We start from the raw sequence: 19507 nt of genomic DNA, 5'->3' as shown, positions 1-19507 counted from the left end.
AATTAGACAAATTAAGAAGAAATTCAAATATTTACACCCAGTTGAAACAAGATGCTGGAAAAACAGGCATGATAAAATTGCTGCAATTAAATGTAATTTAATTTATAATTCTGAAAGCATGCTCCTTCCAAAGTAGCCTTTGAGTTTTCCTTATGGAGTGCATTGTTGTGATGTATGGATTTTCCTGACTTATTATGGCATTTTAATCAACAGTTCAATGATGTGATAATATTCCTAAAGCAGAAAAATAAGTGACGTTTGTTTAGACATAATTAATGAAATATTTATGTTGCATGAGGCTGTGTGATAAAGCCTTGTTCTCTTAGTCCATTTGCTTCTGATTACATTTGTGATTTTTTTATATGACCAGACATTCTGACGCCAACTATTTTACACTGAGCAGATGTCATGTAGTAAAAATGGGTGCCAGATGCTACAAGCCACATAAGGATAATTTGTTTAAGAGCTGGCTCAGACTTTTTGCATTCAATTACACTGTATAGTGAGCCTTATACAATCATTTGGGTAATATGGCTAACTTCAGATATACATTTTAATGAATGTTGAGAGCATTCAGAACATGCATGCTACATGCAGGGTGCTCAAGGAATTAATTTATTTGTACGTAATACCCGAAAAAAATCAGATATACCCAGATAGAGTTTTTGACAGGGATCAAAAATTTAATTAATGCCATCAGCCAAATTTCCAAATTGCTCTAGGTGCTGCTGATTAGAACTCAGGGCAGGTGCAAAGTGTCTGTGTAAGTTAAAGAACAGTGGTTTTTGCTTCACTGACTGTTTTGTTCCTGCATCTTAGGATGTGAACACCTACCTGTCAGAAAACAAACTACCGAGTGTTCTACTTCTTCCTCTGATGATGAATTTGAATCCAAGCCTTCATTAACACACAAGGTAACCTTGACTTGGAAACAGAAAGATATTTCCTCAGTTGGACTGTATTTAAGATTTATCATGTGATTTTGATCCAAAACACACCGCAGTTTCTCAAAATGGGGATGGGAACGCTTTATCAGTGGAAGTTACTTGTCACACAGAGAAAAATACGTTAACACTCTTTAAGACTGATGAAAATAAAAATTTCTGTTCCGTCTTTGGATCTTTAATTCCCCCAGGTTACACCAACATTGACAGAGAAGGTCTTAATATGACAAGCAGACATGTTTCACTGAAACCACTTTGAAGCTGCATTCTTAAGTGGCCTTAATATGTAGCCCAACAAGCAAACCATTGAAAACATTAAACCAAACAGATGCAGATTTCCCTGGGGGAAATACAACTTCATTTGAGAGGCGCTACAGGCAGATTGCGTCGAAAACACTGTGTTTATCCTAATCAGCACGACTGCGTGAGGCATGGGGTTGGACACAGACCTTATATGCCGAAAGGGCCAGCTGCACACTGGGGTCTCCGAGCCCTAACAAAGTTCCTGTGGCTGGCAGGAGCGGTGGGGTTAAAGCACCAGTGAACTCTTGATACTCAGCTTTGATTTGTAGAAACAGAGGTTTTATTGCCTGCATAGCTCATCAGAAATGTGTTTACCTCTTTCCTGTGGAGGGAATATCAGTAAGTGGAATTAATAGTACGAGGTGGCCTTTTGATTTGTTGCTTTTGCGGGGGGGGGGGGGGGGGGGGGAAGAAAAGGAAAGCAAAGCAAGAGGCTGCCCAGTACGCTGAAAAACACAGCCGAGCTGAAAGCTAAGTGGGGCTTTGAATGGAAACCCAGTTGCACAGCTCTAGAGGAACCGAGGTGCCACGAGGCAGAAGCGCAGCAATGTGTGGCAGCACATCCTGCCGGTGGCTCTGTGTCAGGATGCGCTGAGATGTCAGAATTCATCATTCATCTTTCCTGTTACAGGAAAAACAATCTATAGCAAGATAATATTTTGGCTAATTAAATAAAGTTGAAACAAAATGGAGAAAAGAAGGGAGACATGGGAGAAAAGTGGCCAGGAGCAGCTCCGAGCAGCGTGCGCGGCGGCAGGGCCTGGCGGAGGGGAAGGCAGCGCTGCCGGAGCAGCTGCCAGGAACGGGGTGAACCAGCAGCTGCCGCACGCGGGTGTTAACAGTGACTCAGTTTTGATGCACTTTCCCCGCTCAGCTTGTTTCTCTCGGCTGCCTCCTAACACCTCTTTTCATGCCAGCTCTAAATGCTATTTTGCCAGTACCACCATTTTTCACTGGCAAAACTCGGTGGGAAAAATTTTAGCGGCCTCCTGGCTTGTTAGTTTTTTAGTCGTCTCGTCTACAGCGCTCATATATTCTGTCTCCTCCAAAATGGGAGAACCACAGCCTTGAAGCACTTCCAGAGAGCTTGGGTCAAGGGCAAGCTGGAGCAAGCATGGGCGATGCCCTCGGCCGGCCCTGCAGCACGTGCTGCTCCGCTTTCCTGGCAGCAGCGACAGGGGCCCAGGGAAAGGCAAAAAACCTCTGTAATGCCATAGAGGAATGGCATTGGGGAAGGTTTCACAGGGCTTCAGGTAGAGTCCTGTGATGGCTGTTTCTTTTGGATATGTCCCTCTTACTGTGTTGCAAGTGATCCAAAATGAATTTTACTACGTAGCAGGTACAGCAATAGAAATGGTTTGAGTTTCCTTAAACTGGTGCTTCCCACCACCTGTGCCTGGCTTCTTCCCTGATGAAGGTGATGTCTGCAGAAGCCATGTATAGTGGTATGTTGTATAAAGCCAACTTTGTGATTTGGACCTTTTTTTATTGATAGAGACAGTTCACACTCACTTAGCGTTGCAATAAGAGCTTGCAATGATTTAAAGTCCTTGTGGGAAAATGCATGAAGACATCCCTACATGAATATTTTCATTTCAGTTAGGTTGCCCCAAGCACCCTGCAGTAGCTCACCTCACTTTGAGCAGGGGAGTCAGGTTAGCTGATCTCCAGAGGTCTCTCACAACCTCAATGGTTCTGTGATTCTGGAGAAGGTTTGAGGAAACCTGTGCTGGCATAGTTATGCTTTGATTGTCTTTTTTTTTCTCTCTCTCTTTTGTAGGCAAAAAGGACTCTTAGAAGGAGAAGGAAGCTGGAGAAGGAGACAAAGCAATTGATTAAACAAGAGGAGCTGAAGAGGCTTCACAAGGCACAGGTAAAAATGTAGCTCACAGATGTCCCGTTTGTCTCCCAGGAGTGACTAGCGAGGACGAGGGGTCCCCAGTGTGGGCTCTGCACCTCCCCTCGCTCCTCGCTGCGGCTCACTGCCTTCTGTGTGGAAATCCCCCCAAACCATCAGGAGCAGAAAGGTGTATGTGGTGGCGCCTTGCATCTCTGTATGCAATAAATCCACGTGTGCCCCAGGAGATCATCGTAATTTCGTAATTGTGCAGGAAGAACAAGAGGGAATAGGGACTGGCAATAAGAGAAGAATACACTTAAGAGGGAAAGAGGTAAAAAGGAGAAATAATATCAGCCCCTGAGAATGTAAGAAACTCAGCTATTACCCCTATGTACTACAGGAGGGTATGAAAACAGTGTGATGGTTTTTGTTCTCTCTCTGCCACAACAGTGAAAGTCAACTGTTTTCTTTCTTAATTACGCAAAGTCACTTGACTTTATACAGGCCCTGCTCTTTAGAAAATGCTGGAAAAGCCCTGGCCTCTGATAGTGTTTTGTTGTTTTCAATTGCAGTTTAAAGATTTAGGAATGCACTTCTGCATGACTTGATCTCAGACTGTGTTCTCTCCCATCTCAAAAGTTTCAGGTTTATCTGTTTCATTTACCACATATACATATCTATATGCATATAGATACGCGCACACACACAACTTAATGGCTTATGTGGCCATTAGCAGTTTTGTCTGTGTCTGTACTATAGCATAGGGCAGAGAAATTTGAGCTAGATTTAATCTCATTAATTCAGGTTGTAATGATAATCAAGATATGGTAGTGGGGAGAGCAGGCTTTTTCTAGGCAGAGTTGTCCATCATCTTCTGTTGTATTACTCTAACAAGTGGATAGTTTTTGATGGAGCTTCCACTTGCTATTTCTGTGCCAATATTAAATTAAAAGAGAAAACTAATAAGTAGTTTTTGAGACGTGAATCTGAAATCTCCATTTTTGTAGATGTCACCGCTTTTGCAAAATGTGTTACTGAAAAGGAAAGAAACTTTGTGTTTGAATGAGACAGTGGATTTTAGAAAATGCTAATATCTAGCCATTACTATAAAATCTGTGACAGAATAAAATCCATGGGAAAGAAAAATAGTGTTGTAGTTTCATCTGGGATGGACTTAACTTTTTTGCTAGCAGCTGGTGCAGTGCTGTGTTTTGGATTTGGGATGGGGAGAGTGTTGGTAGCGCACTGGTGTTTTTAGTTGTTGCTAAGCAGTGAAGGCCTTTCCTGCTCCTCACACAGCCCTGCCAGAGAGCAGGCTGGGAGGGCACAACAAATTGGGAGGGGATACAGCCAGGACAGCTGAACCCAACTGACCACAGGGATACTCCATGCCGTATGACTTCATGCTCAGTACATAAAGGTGAGGGAAGAAGAAGGGGAAGACGTTCGGAGTGATAGCGTTTTTCTTCCCAAGTAACAGTTATGCGTGATGGAGCCCTGCTTTCCTGGAGATGGCTGAACAGTTGCCTGCCCGTGGGAAGCAGTGAATGAACTCCTTGTTTTGCTTTGCTTGTGTGCACGGCTTTTGCTTTACTTATTAAAATGCCTTTATCTCAACCCACAAACTTTTTCTCACTTTTAGTCTTCCGATTCCCTCCCCCATCCAAACTGGGGGGAGTAAGCAAGCGGCTGCGTGGTTCTAGCTGAGATTAAACCACAAGAAATAGTATCTTATTTAAGCCAAAGTAAGAACAACTATGTTATAGTTTTGATCTAAGAATTGTAAATTATCTCAAGGTGAAATTAGATGCATATGCATCTTCTCTACTTCTTTGTGGAAATGATCAAGTCCAAACTTTTCAAACCATCTTTCATGTTTGTTAGGCTGTTTCTAAGGGCTTGGCTTGGTATTCCCTAACACAGCCTGAAATGGGAACTGCTGAGCATCTCTCTGTGACAGTATAACCTCTTAAGGTGTTTCATGCCTATTATCCACATGGCACCTCTGAAAATGTTATTTAAAAGGGGGTGGACCAGTGAATGTAGAGGTCCTTCCTGAAGTGCCACTGAATTATCACCTCTTACTTATTAGACCCTTTCCTGTCTGTGTCAAAAGCTTGTGCAATATGGAAGCAAAACAAACAACAAAACCCCATGGACAACAAAATAGCTAGCAAAGCTTTCTAGCTGTAAACCTTCAATATTTATATGAGCTTTTTTCATGTAGCCTCTCAGAATACGTGCCTCTGAATGTGTAAGGTATTGACTTTTCACACCTTGCGAGACACAGAAACTTTATGATCTCTGTTTTACAACAGAAGAGATAAGGTTCAGAAAAACTGAGGTTCTTTTAATACCTGTGATACTTATCCACTAAAAATGTGGATAGATACCTAGTGGAATTATTAAATTGCTTAGGCGTCTAGTACGCTCAATGACTTTGCAAATCTCACGACTCCTCTGAGACCTTTTCAAGCTGTTTCTCTAACCACTGAGACCATCTTTTGTCTCTGAATTTTCAAGCTATGTCTGTAGCTTTTATATCATTATGATTTTGCAGGCAATCCAGCGCCAACTAGAAGAATTGGAGGAAAGACAAAGAGCTCTGGAGATTTTTGGTGTCAAACTGGAGAGAGAACTAAGAGGAGAATCAGGTAAATAAAGCAGTGTGTGTTTGTTTGTTTGATGGTGGTTTTTTAACCTTTTTAAACTTTTTAAAAGCAGAGGGGTTTTAATGATTGTCATAGAAATAGAGTTCAGTGCAAAATCTGAAACGAAAGAGTAACTGGAAGAACGAAAATCATCGTTTACCCATTTCCTCAAACTCTGTTAGGTCAAGCACCTTTACACTGAGTGCTATAAATTTCTGTTGGCTACCACAGATGTGGAATTATTTGCCTTGCTATTGAACCTGAATCTACATTACACACACACACACACACACCCCGCCCCCATTTTTAAAAATCCCATCTTGAGCTCAATTTCATTTTCTGGAGGGAACCAGTGAGGTTTCCAGGAGCTGTATCTCAGTTACCAAGCCAGCAGCAGCCCGTGCCTAGTAACAGAGTCTTTAATGACTTCTCCCAGAGTGTGAAATGCCATTAACAGGATTAGAGCTGGTGGCCATGCTATCGCAACAGCAGCGTGCAGGCACGCAGACCTGCACCACACAGCCTTTCCCCCAGTGGGCAGAAGATAACAGGGACGTCATCCTGGCCCTGGTCGGAGGCAAGGTTTTCACTCTCCTGAACCAACCATCCCAATCACCCAGGATGTGGCATCCCCCCACCCGCCCAGCCTTACGAATGCTCCCCAGCACTCACAGGGTGAAGCTGGGGAGACCTCTTGCAGAGAGTTGGGACATCTGGGGGCTCCTGCCAGGCTCAAAACGGGGATAGGATTGTGAACGATGCATGTAAGGGACTTCAGAGGGGGCTGCAGTTCCGTGCTGAAAGGATTCTGGGGAGCTGACAGCCCGATTGCAAACGCGTCTTTATTTACCTCTGTTTTAGAAAGCTGAGCCTCGTGCTTTCATGACAGGCAGTTGTACAACACTGAAAACCTAGCTATATTTTGGCACCTGATCTTGTTGTTGTCTTAGCTAGGCAACCCAGCACAATCTCTACATGCCAGGTTTTTAAATGCCATATTTCTTAGCAGTTATCGCCCCTATTCTAACACTGAGCTAATCAGTTCAGCAAGAGATCATTTGTTCAGCCTTTTATTAACTGATTTCCTATAACTGATAGTGCCAACCTATTTCAAATGTTATTTAAAAGGCCAGCATTTTTTCTTTTTTTTTTTTTCTTAAGTGAAAACGTAATCATTGATCAAATGGCACTCACCTTACTGCCTGTGAGAAAGTCTGTTAAAAAGGCTTTGAGGATTTGGAGTATTAGCTTTTTTCTTCACCACTGATTTGTATAAGGGTGGATGTTTTTTGGAAATGTCAAAAATATAGAGGGACAAGAGGCTTCTAGCTCTTGGGATAGACACCGAATACTGGGATAAATGGCCTAGAGCCACCTCTTGTTTTTGCTGTTTTGACAATCGCATTTCCTAAAGAAGGCTGTCTGCCAAGAGATTGATGCTTCTCATTCTCTCCCCATCCTTAGTAATTGGATTGCCCTCATTAAGGTGAAAGTACTATTTTTTCTCCCCGTTGATTGCATGTGTGTAGGTGGCCAGTTACAAATAGGGCAGATACTGAAACGTAGGATGTTACCGTCTCTCAATAACTCTCCTGCTGCAAAAGCATGAAGCTTTAAGTTTTCCAAACAAAAATGTGAGTGCTTTGTTGCTTGTGATAACATACGTGTAATGATGCAGGAATCAGTGAGTTTAATATTCTGTTCAACCTTCTTAAAAATAATGAGCATTATTGTTTAATGAATGACCAGTGTTTATTAGGTTAAGTTGTATTTAAGGAGGTCTGCACTTATGCAATTCAAGTGATTTAATAGGTATTATTAAGGTAATTAGAAAACAATCACAGTTCAGCAATAATATTGAGCTGCAAAGGTTGTGAATAACCAAATTTAGAGACAGGCCTGCAAACACTAGTCTTCAGTGACATTTACGCAACTCTCCTCTAATAATTCTGTAAGCCCGGGATGAATGGCCCCTTTGTTAGGGGCAGTTATTCATTAGCTCCTCAACTGAATTAGAAGAGAACATGCGTGGGTGCGAAACAACTGCCATAAAGACTGATGAGCAAAATGAGGCTTTGATGATCTTCTAATTGTAGTGACAACAATTCATGCATTAAGAAAAAAAAAAAAGAAATAATATCAGTCCTATGAATAATTTTTCATGCCCGTTATTTACTTTATTCTGGTTTGAAATGCCAGATAATAAATCATTGATGTACCGTTGCTTTGTTTTTCACTGACATTTGTGGAGGCTTATGGAGAACTTCTGCCTACAAGAAAATACAGAAATAAAAATCTTGAAACATGTTTTCCACTGAAATTAGCATAACCGATCTGTTGAACTAAAAAAATCATGAAGAATGATGACAAAGAAGAAAATCTGTGTTGAGAGAATGTTAAGAAATGTCTTCATGTTTTGGAAAGTGAACAAATATCTGCACATGTTGCAGCTAATTTTTTATTTCATAAGGAGCATATCCAAGGTTTCTCAAAACTTTCAGCAGAGTCAAAAGAGATCAGTTGAAAACCTGTAAGAATAAGGACTATGAGGTTTAGCTGTTCCCAAAAGAGCGCAAACTGGCCAAGCCCCCTTTACGGTGTGACTGCTGTACGGAGGGACAGCATAGCATCACTCTGGAAAACAGAAGGTTGAGGTTTTGAGAACGCTCCACAGCCTGTCATTCCCTCAAAAGTGACAAATATAGAAATTACTATGATGTAATTAGAAGAATATCTGATTTTATCCAGGTTAAAGGAGACTTGTGTAAACCAGGAGGAAAATTTTGCTTTAGCAACTCTGTAAGAAAATGCCAGTGTGGCTCCTGAAACAAACTCTTAAATTGTTCTCCCTCTAACCTTTAAAAAGATCTGTCGTACTGCGTTATGCAAAGGACTTCGTTGGCTTGTTCTGCCCTTGGAAGGCATAAAGCACTCCGTCAGACTTAAATAACAATTAACATTATTATTACAAACATTTGAAAAGCTCAGGGGAAAAATGCTCCTGGGGACACTTGGAAGTGCGTTCTGTGGGATGGAAAAGAAGGAAAAACAAGGGCTATTTTTATTTCACCTTGCATTGAGGATTTTGCTAAAATGGGTAGCATTTTTGAGAAGTGCATTACTTTTTGATTACCTCAATCAAGCTATGATACACAGTCTTTTGTTGGAGATACAGAGACTTCAAAGTTTAAAGAGGAAATGTAAAAAAAAAAAAAAAGAAAAAAGCAATAATATTTTTGCCTAATCAAGAAAACAGCAAACGGAATAGTAACCCTCTGTATGTGTGCAGGACGTATGCATACCTGCAATTGCAATGATTTTACTGACAGTAAGATAGATCAAATTTCCATGATAACTTCTGACGGTGGCATATGAAGACCTAAGGCTCTGAATACTAATGCTGCATGCCTGCATTGGATCTGTGAGAAGTTACCATTGACTCATCCCAGCCAGAACTGCTCCAGCAGTCACGCTGACAAGACTTTTTTTTTTTTTTTTATCACTGCTTGCTGACCTGGAAGAACCCACAGGAAACATCTGTTCCTGGCAAGTTTTAATGGAATCGGGTAGAAATTGGACAAAGATTCTTCGCCCTCTCCTGCTGCTTTAATCTCACATTTCATGGTAACTTCAGATTGGGGTCAAATCCTGATGAGAAATCATAGAACTGCACCCAAGCCAGCATGGCTCCTGTCCTCAGCATGGGGGCCCATGTCATTCCTCAGACACTGGCAGGAGGTGACCTGGGCTCTCTGGGATGACAGTGCCTGGTGAAGGCATGCAAATGGGCTGGTGATCCCAAATACCCAACAGTTTCCCTCCTGCTCAGGAAGATTGCTGAAGGGCTTTGTCAGGTGAGATCATTACTGCCCCAAGGAGATGGGCTTTAAACTACTGTTCTTGAATGGAGTCAGATCCTGGCTTTGACGTTAAAGTGAGGGACAGCTGAAGCAGTAGAGGCAAGAGGGTAATCCCTGGGCTGAGAACAGAGTGCATGCCAAAACGACAACAGAAAGGCATCCGAAACGCTGCTGAGCTGTCCAGGACTCTGGTTATCTCTCTACTTGGTAACGTAGTTTAATGATACTGTTGTAATTGTGGAGCTTGAACCTGAGACCTTTCGGCTTAAATTTCAGTGCTCAGTCTGAAATAAAGGTGCAGTCCTCTTAAAGTAGGAGAAATCACATAGGTCTTCATCCACAGAAAACAGCCAGGCTGGTTTATGGGGATGCTATGCTTGGTTATCTAGCAGTGTGATGCAAGGACTGAGGAGGAGAGCCCTGCGTTCTCCTGCCTGCCTGTGACACCTCCTGTTGCTTTGTCCCAGGTCTGGCCGACCCTGCCTACAACATGCGGTGGCAGCGTAGTAGGGTGGGCAACTGCCATGTACTGAGGCAGGAGCACAGGCTGGCTGTTGGTATTATGCTTCTGAAGGGGTCAGCCTGTCACCTAAATTGTTGCCTCAACCCGGAGTAGTGTAAGATATTTGCTTCCTACAAGTGATCGCTATTTTGTGTCAACAGAGGGCAGATGGTCAGAGCAGACATCGTGGGAGGCATGTTGGCAGTGCCATCACTGCTGCTGTAATTCTGTATCAAAAGGTGGTGGGCTGGTTTTGTTTTGTGAGAAAATGAATGGAAAATGTGAAGTGATGAGTGTGTTAAAAAGGACAGCAAGGAAAAGAAATACGAATGTGCTCTGACTTGCCACTTGAAAATACCCAGGGGTTCTTCATTGTCAAAGATTTTTCTACAGACGGCATTTTAGGAGCAGTAAAGGCCCTCACCTGGTGAGAGAGGAAGCCCTCCTCTCCCTCAGCCAGGCAGAGTCGAGCTGTGAGCTCTTCGGGAGAGAGACCATCTCGTGTTTCATGTCTGTATAATGCCTACCAGTGATGCCCTAGTGCAAAGTGTTAAAAAAACACCCAGTAATAATAGATTTGTCCTGTCCCACAGCCTTTCCTGTCATTCAAACCAGATGCAGATTTAGAGGCCAGTTGGCAAATGAATGGAAATTTGTAGAGGATTTTATTGTGTGTCTGATGCCCACTGGAAGCAGGGACAAAGTTGACACTTGCCAGCATGCACCTCCTGAAGTCTGATTGTGTTAACAGGATATCCATTTATACGAATAGTTCAGCTGCTGGAGTCCACTATCGACAGACAAACTATGTTATCAAAGGCAGAACTAAAAGGAAGAAAACATGCCCATTAAAAAAGGAAAGTCCATACGATTACTAGAAAGGAAAAATTTAACGTCCAAAACAAGTGTGTTTTAAAATCTAATGCGCCTTTAACTGTAATAAACTACAACATTGAACCGAATGTAGACAGGAATGTTACACCTGTTATACCCAGACGTTACTGATGTAAGTTACATACAGCAAAAAAAATCTACATTTGGACTCACCTAGGTTTACAAATGAGGACAACTTAAAGTGAACTCAAGTGGTAAGAGCATTGGAAGGAAAGCTGGTAATGCACGCTTAACTCTCCTATTTTAAACAGATTCAGGCACAAAGGATGAAACTCAGATGCTACATGAATGGTTTGAGCTGGTCCTGGAGAAGAATAAATTAATGCGTTATGAGTCTGAGCTCCTGATTATGTAAGTAAGGTCGAGCATTAGTACTAAAGATGGGGAGGGGAAAAGTGTACTCACGTTACACCTGGACACCTTGCTGCATGCTGCAGGTTGAGACTGTCAGGGAATAAACGTACCCAGAGTAGCTACAATCTGTTTTGAACACAGATTTTCAGCTGAGCCCTCCTCGTCCTTCCCTCTCATAGTGGTTCAATTATTTCAATCATGTACGATGCTCTAAACCAGTATAGCATACACACGCTTTGCCTTTATATAATGTAGATCTAATGAGCACTGGGGCACGCTCTCCTGTGGAAGAAAAATAGTCTGGCCAATTTATCTCAGTTTTTATTGGACATAAGAGAAAAGATCTAGGAATTCACTACAGTGATGAAACAAGCAGATACACCTAGCAAATAAAAACCGTCCCAGATGCCGCTATTTGTGGTTGATGGAAACAATATTGGCTGTAGCTCCTTCACCTCGCCTCCTTGGAAACGCACTCAACAGTTAGGTGGAGGTGACTCTCAGCTATTTTCTCCAGTATTTCTGGACAATGTGGGAAGGTGATGAGAGCCGTAGCAGTCATTACTCGCCCCTGCATTTCACACCAGTGCAGGCTGCTCGTTGCCATTTATCATTTCCATATCACTCAGACAGCCCTGCGCTGTGTGCGGACCTGCAGCCCAGCCACTAGCTCTGGCTGCACCCCAGGTTCTCCCCAGCGGCGCTGATGCTGTCAGGGGCCAAACCTTTTCTTTCCCCTTTGATTGTCATTGGGTGTTGTGGTAGCAATCCTTCCTGCTCACGCTGTCTGCAAAGCAGTTGAAAAAGCAAAAGCAGGCTGCTTGTATCACTGCAGGGCACAAAATGTTGTTGTCTGTGTGTGTTCACGTGTGTTAATTCCCTTGCCTCAGGATCCATTCCTGTGCAGAGGGCCTGGCAGGGCCCTTCATGTGTGGGAGCATTCAATCCTTTCCAGAGTCACGTTGTGGGTGCCACTAGCAAAGCACAGCTGGTTAAAGCCTTAAGGGTTGCAATGTATGAGGGGGCTTAATCTGATACATAATGCAAAAGGTGGAAGTGGTACTTCTGGGATTGCTGTGGCAATGAGGGCACAGGCAAAGCTTTTAGCCTCGACTGCCAATGAGTAGAAAATACTGGATAAACAGAACACAGAATTTCTTGGTTGAAAAAATATTAATGTCTAGATATCTACTGAAAAAAGCTTATTCTTTAACGTACTTTTTATTGTACCTAGAGCCCAAGAGCTAGAATTGGAGGACCACCAAAGCAGGTTGGAACAAAAGCTGAGAGAGAAAATGGCCATTGATGGTAAGTGAAAGGGGAGAGTGTGCTCCAGCTCACAGTGATGGACCATGCCCATATGAGTCCCTGCTGGCTCCAAAAAGGACCAGAGTGTCTGAGGCTCTTCCTCCTGCGCTCTTCTGTGAGTGCAGCTCGAGTGCAGCGAAAATGCAACTTGTGAGATCTTCTCATCTGACTTCTAGTGAAGACAGCTAAGCTAACCTGCCCAGTTTTACACTGAACTGGATCAGAAGCACTCAAACATGTAATTCCACTAATTGTGCTGTGCAAACAGCAACATCCAGCTAACATGTGATGATAGGCAGCAACAGAAAGTAATTTCTTCAACCACCCAAACGCAGAAGAGGTTATCTGCTTTTACGTTAACTGTAGCATTATTGGCTACTGCAGTATTTTGGAACTGCTTTTAGGTACTTGCGTTTACAGGTTGGGCTTGTCCTTTTATTTGGTATTAGAAAAGACAGCATGGGAAGGAGGAATGCAGGGGGGGTTACATCTCCTGCAACAGGATATCCCAAAACAACCTGTTGTGTTCTAAGTATGTGGATTGTAAGTCACAGCGGTTTTCAATACTTTTTCTGAAAAATACTTTCCCTTTTCTTACAGGTACTATGTTTCATGGTTGGGCTTTTTACTTTGTATAAACTAAATTTAAACTCCAGCTTAAATGTTTATATAAACAAGTTGTGCTTTTCCTACCCCTTCCAATCTAAGTTTTGCTACAAGATCTACTCTAGATATTAGGACCCTTAAATGGCCCAAATGTAGGAGAAATTTTCCCTGAACTGTAACATGAAAAATATTAACTGCTATTGATTTCATTTGTCATTGGCTATAATATTAATTCAACCTGTACACCAACAGTTATAATGCAAAGTGGAACAACAGAGTGATCTGGATTTTAACCTCTTGTTTTGCGATCTTTTAGACAGCCTTAAAGATGAGATGGATCTGAATGAGGAGGATGAAATTTTTACTGAGATGATGAAAGTCGTTGAAGAAAGAGACAAACTCGTGTCTACCTTAGAGGAGCAAAGAGTGAAAGAAAAAGCAGAAGACCAGCACTTTGAAAGCATTATATTATCTAGAGGTTATCAACTGAGCAGGATTTAAACAGCCAGATGCAAATAAACATGATTTCAGCCACATTTGTAATAATGGAGATACAGTCTTCTGAAAAACGAAGGAATTCAAATTAATATCAGTTTATTTGGGAAACATGCTGTTTTGTTATCAAAAGCTCTTAAGCAGTTCTTTTGCTCATACCGGAGTGAGTCATTTTACTACCAGCTTAAAGGATCACTGAAATACAGAACAGGACTGAATTTACCTGTCTGATGGGCATCAGGGTCTGTGAAAGGGAAATCAGAGCTCAGTTGTTTTCTTGGAATTTTGTTCCTGAGAAACACGATGACATTATTTAGTATCTTTGAGACGGCGCTGCTTCCATCTGTTTGTCTGAATCTGTATGTGGTTTTGTTAATATTTTGGCACAGCCAACCCATGTTGAACTATTTAAAGGTCAGAAAGCAAGCATCTCATTTAAAAATAAGTTTAAATTTTATTTCTGGTGGAGGAAGGGTCGTTTGACTAATAACTACATATAAGCACTCATTAAAACTACTGTAAATGCATGTAAGTAATTAATTTTCCAGGTATTTGTAAGTTTTAATGCACTGTTTATTTTTGAACAAGAAGTTAAAGCAATATTAAATCCCTACATTTTGTATAATGGCAAGGGATTATCAAAGGGGTGACTGTTGCATGCTCAAAAAAGCTTTTGTATGTCACAGATTAAGGTCTTCTCTAAAATATGCTACACGATAATTTAAAAACAGTAACAGACTAACTGCTTTACAATTGCTTGATCAAATACATCACAAATAGCATCACAGAATGTGATGAGTGATGTAGCAGTTAAAGATCTCCCTGAGAATAATTCCTCAGAAGCGTTGCAAAAAATGTTGAGTTTGTAACGTCAACATTTGATAGAAAATGTTGTTGCTATATTTAAACTACATTTATCTTGCTGATCAAGAATATATATGCATATTTTTTTGCTTAAAGGAACCATCTCCTATCTTTTTTGTACATGCATTTGTAGATACTGGCAAAGCAGGCGTGCAGAAGTTCTCCTTAGGATTCGGTGTAATTTAGGTACTTTCTTAAATCTGAGATAATTTTGCAATTTAAGATTGATAATATTCCCAACTGTATGTATGATGCACTACATTTTCAAACCGAAAAAACAAGGAGAAACTGAAAGACTGTTTCTTTTTGAATATCATTTTACCTCGTGCTCTGAGAAGATTTGATGTTCTCATTGTTTCATGAATGGTGCTAATTTGCAGCGGTTGCCTATGGTACAGCCAAAGCTAGGAGCATTCCTGTTCCAAAGGCTTTAAACTAAAAAAAGCCTCTTGGTAAGTACTTGTAGGGTAACAGACACACTGGATTCTGTCACAGTAATTTATGAATGATCTTAAGTTTTTGCTATATTGTAAAAAATTTAAAATAACCTTTCTAAAGATTAAAACAAGATTTTACTATTGACCACAGATAAATAATATACCTCTATTGGGCAAGGAATGTACTATGGTTCTGCAATATTTATGTATTTGTATTTATTTATTAGACTGTTTAAAGTGGATAAGAGTGTATGGTTACATCTTTCAGTTTGGATGTTGTCTCTGATTTTGACTGATAAATATGTATTTCTAACAGCTATGTATAGGTAAAGCTGTGTGTAATAGAGTAGATAGCTTTATCAATTTGGTAAGTAATTAGTGATAAAATATAAGTTAAGATTTTTAAACAATGTTCTCAGTTACCATAACTGGAAGGGGTACCCTTAAAACATAACATGTAGGGCTTTAACTATATAATTTGTCTCTCATCGCAGTGGAAAGACATAGCAGAATCCTTGAATGTGTTCCAAAATTACCATCAGACTTTGTTTTTTCCCTGTCATTCATAGGCTAAGCATACCTGATCTTCAGATTACATGTTTATTGAGATGGATTGCAGCGATTGATTCTTTATTTTTTTTAACTAGCTGTTACTTAAGATTGACACAAAGTAGGAGCAGTCAGGGCAGCAATAAATATTTTCATTTTTGCTGTGGAGATCTGCTGGTATTTCCAGTTTTGTGCAGAAAATTTTTTGACTTTATCACTGTTCCCAGAGGCCTCATGTAATCCCGTAGAACAAGACTGTCTAGAACATCTATCACAGTTTTCTGTAGAAAATGAAGAGTCATAATGCTTTCAAGGTAGTTTTACAAAGTTTTAAAGCAAACTTTTTAGTGCTTTGCACAAGGGGGGAACTCAGCAGAAATCTCTAGTTATATCAGTCAAGGGTTGTTTTTTTCACCCCACTTTCACAATCTAAAAAGTCTTAGTGTTGCTGCTGTACAAAGAGGAAGAAGAAGGGCAGCCTCTGGCACACATGATGCTCCTAGTCCTGCGGAGGAGATTGCCCTCCTCTACCAAAGTCCAGGCTGCTTGCCCAGAGGAGATGCACACACTACAGTTGGTCAGGTTCAGGTTGCTCTGAATTGTATATAAACCCCGAGATTTTAGTTTACAGCAGATACCTGCTTGCTGTAAAACCAAATGTGAGAGGGTGCTTTCCTTTTAGCTCCAAAGATTTGAGTTCTTGAGAGTATTAGAGTCAACAGAAGCTGAGAGCCCTCAGCATTTTATGGGCCTCAAAAATATTCTTTGCTAAAAAGATGCTTTTTTGGATGCCATGTGGTCATAACACGTGCTCCACCCAAAACTGTGTGTCTGCTCTTAGGTGGAAAAATCTGTCAGGTTGCTGTTCCCCTGACTGATATTAAGTACCTCACAATATTATATCCAAAAATGAACTGTGCAAGTGATTTAGAAAATTAATAAACTCTTAAGTAATTTAAAGCAGGTCTTCGTATATCATGAGAGTAGAGGAGGAAGGGGGGAAAAAAAAGAGAAGCTATGTGCACTGTTCACAGGTCAATTTGATATGGTTGGCTTCTATTAGAAACTTATTTAAACACTGGTTTGGTTATGAGTCTTCTTGCTGCTCAGTCTTTTCTGTAAATTGACTCACTAACTTATAATAGATGTGTTCATTTTTAAGTCCTTGGCACTGTCATTGTTGCGTATAATGTAATGTGCTGGAATGTATTGACTATGTCTAAATGAACTAGATGTGAGCAATTTTCTATTTGAAAAAATAAAATTATATCTCGCTCTCTGAAGTCCCTGACTCATTTCCATAGTAATTTCTCTCCACCAGTATCTGCAGTGTAATAATGTGGGTCTAGGAAATATCTATAGGTAAGAAATTATATCAGTTTCTTAATTCATATACTGGTAAGTAAATCACACCATCTTGCAGTTCACAGATTCATTTTATAGTTTAGCAATAATGACAGCCTGAAGTTAGAGGGCATTTGACTACCTTTAACGCAAGAGGTTGCAAACTCCATGAGGTCAACAACTTCCTCTCATTCTTATGTAGGAATTCACCACCTAATTTCCTTAGGCATGACATACAAATTATAAGAACTCCTTGAAGACTTGAAGAAAAAGTGTCACTGCATGGATCACTAAGAATTGGTGATCAAAACCTAAACTGCCAATTTTCAAATTCCACTAATTTCACTTCTATTAGGTCACCTGGGTTTGTTGCTTTCTACCAGTGGGAGACCCTTAAAGAGCAAGACAACGTGCTGCTTGAGATGAGAGAAGTGGATAAGCAAGATTTCAACTAAGAATTTCGCTTTAGGTGAGCAGTCTATTTCCAGACAGATACACTGTTGTTTTTTTCTTTCTTAAGCAAGTAACAGTATGTGGCTTAGCAGATTGGAGATCCTGTACGTCTTTTAAGACTTTGCTGCTGTTAAGGTCTAAAGCTGCCCCTGCTGTGTTTTGCATGGAACATACAGTTTGGCATAGCTTAGCACGATGGGTTTGTCATGGTAGCATGCAAATACTATCCCTGCAGTCTTCACGGCAGCCACATCTCATGAACCTAGATCCTGGCAAATACTTCACAATGACTAAGGTATTTGCTGGATTTCACCTAAATCTCTTTGCCTAATATTTATGAACAAATTGTGGTTTCTTCTGTTGGTTCTAATGAACTATAAAAAGAGATCTGGTGGCCCTGTGTGCCAGCAATGTGCTTGCTGGAATATTCATGAAACACGGATGTACAAAATTACAGGCACAAGTGAAGGGCACAAGTGAAGCTTATTAAGAAAAAAATCATAATACTGATTTATTTTTCTAAAACTATCTCAACACGGCCAGATGTAAATGCACGTAAACTTGGCACGGTATTTATAAATAACTGATTGATGGAACAACATGTTATCAAAAGCATTAAATTCCAGGATGGTGTTCTCATCATACTGAAAAGTTTAAAACCCACTTTCTTTCCTTTGAAACTTTCCAAATAATTACTCTCCATGACTGTATGCAACATGTTATCTTTTGCCTTTCATGTATATTTTTCCTCATTGCATCTTAGTCTATCTTTTTTTGTTCCTTGATGTACAATAAATACGCTGTACTTCTTAAGGAGCTGGTCGGAAATACTCTGATACTTTTATGAAATTATGTTAATTTATTATTTGTTATATTATTTAAAGAGAAGCTTCCTATCCCAAAGAAGTTACAAGTTGAGTAGAAAGCATAGCTCTGCTTTAAATTCAAGCATAAGCATATGCTCAATCTTAAATTCACCTTGTGAGCTGGAAATAAATTTATCCTCAAGCGTGAGTTTTAGATGATGGTAGCAATGAAAATTTGAAGCCCTTCTACCTCTGATACCGATGCTTTCTGCTGTTATAATGTAGCCACATTGGGATGATCAGTCAACGCTGGGCTGTTTTACAGTGTCTGAAATCATAAGCGGCAAAGTCCTTAAGGGTGTATAGACTTTCTTGTATGGGTATGGGATAAGAGATGTGGATGTACCAATGCCAGACAGGTATGGCTGTTCTTTCGCCTGCTCCCTGCATTGCCTCTCCCAGCAGCAGGGAGGTAGCCACTGACCATGGCCATGTGAAGAGGTGTGGGGCTTCGTGGTGAAATTCAAAAGCACTTTCCTGTAGGACAAGGCTGAAGGCAGCTCATAGTTCCCAGGCTCCTGGGGTGCCAGTGTCAGCCACCGCCTTACCTCACCTGAGGGAGCTGGTCCCTGGTGTGTCTTGCTCATGAGCACGTGCAGAAGCACCATGTCCTGCCTGAGCTCTTATCTCCAGGTCTTTTGGGGCACTCTCAGGAAAATCCCAATCAAGAAATAGATGTTAAACATCTGCAAAGTAACCCGTGTGGAAATGCCTTCTTTTCTAAGCAGGGTCTTTTAATGTGCTGTTAACTATTACTTGGGTGGGGTGAGCATGTTCAGTGGTTAACCACATGGAATTGGCAGGTCAGTAGAAGACTGACTGCAAATACTTAGAAAAATAAAGAGGGTAGACTTTGGTCTAGTTCTGGTCTTCCTGAAGTCAGTGAAGGGTGTTACTGTAGGCAATCACAGCAATAGTAGTAGGTTGTTAAAATATTTTTGAAAATTCCACTTCCATTCTTTAAATGATCGAGGCTAGGTCTAGTCAAAAGGCTAGACCAGAGGCACACCTAGGAGAAAAATGTTAGGAAAAAACCCCAAGACAAATAAATATTTATTGCATGGCCTTAACCAGCTTGGCTACCACAGTGCTCTTTCTTACTAGCCTAGACCCTGGTCTGTATATTACATACCTTACCTCTTCCACCTCATTTGGGGAGTAAGACTCTGTTCATGATCATTCTGAGTCCTGTAGTAAAAGAAATAAAAACCAGGTGTGCATCGACAGATATACAGGT

The 19507-nt window shown here is 40.9% G+C and overlaps 1 protein-coding gene across 1 annotated transcript in view; it reads left to right on the top strand.

The window, feature by feature from the left end:
• Nucleotides 1-16866, top strand: part of MICAL2 (microtubule associated monooxygenase, calponin and LIM domain containing 2) — a 162700-nt gene extending 145834 nt beyond the window's left edge. Inside the window, exons 31-36 of the mRNA XM_063331408.1 lie at nucleotides 820-914; nucleotides 3028-3120; nucleotides 5648-5741; nucleotides 11246-11345; nucleotides 12583-12656; nucleotides 13579-16866. Of these exons, the coding sequence (XP_063187478.1) occupies nucleotides 820-914; nucleotides 3028-3120; nucleotides 5648-5741; nucleotides 11246-11345; nucleotides 12583-12656; nucleotides 13579-13763 (641 nt within the window). The 3' untranslated portion in view covers nucleotides 13764-16866. The remainder of the gene's footprint in view (nucleotides 1-819; nucleotides 915-3027; nucleotides 3121-5647; nucleotides 5742-11245; nucleotides 11346-12582; nucleotides 12657-13578) is intronic.
• Nucleotides 16867-19507: the final 2641 nt, after the last annotated feature.

The sequence above is a fragment of the Chroicocephalus ridibundus genome, chromosome 4 (assembly GCF_963924245.1).
Source record: "Chroicocephalus ridibundus chromosome 4, bChrRid1.1, whole genome shotgun sequence".
Classification (NCBI taxonomy): Eukaryota; Metazoa; Chordata; class Aves; order Charadriiformes; family Laridae; genus Chroicocephalus; species Chroicocephalus ridibundus.
This window is presented reverse-complemented; position numbering and strand designations above follow the sequence as displayed.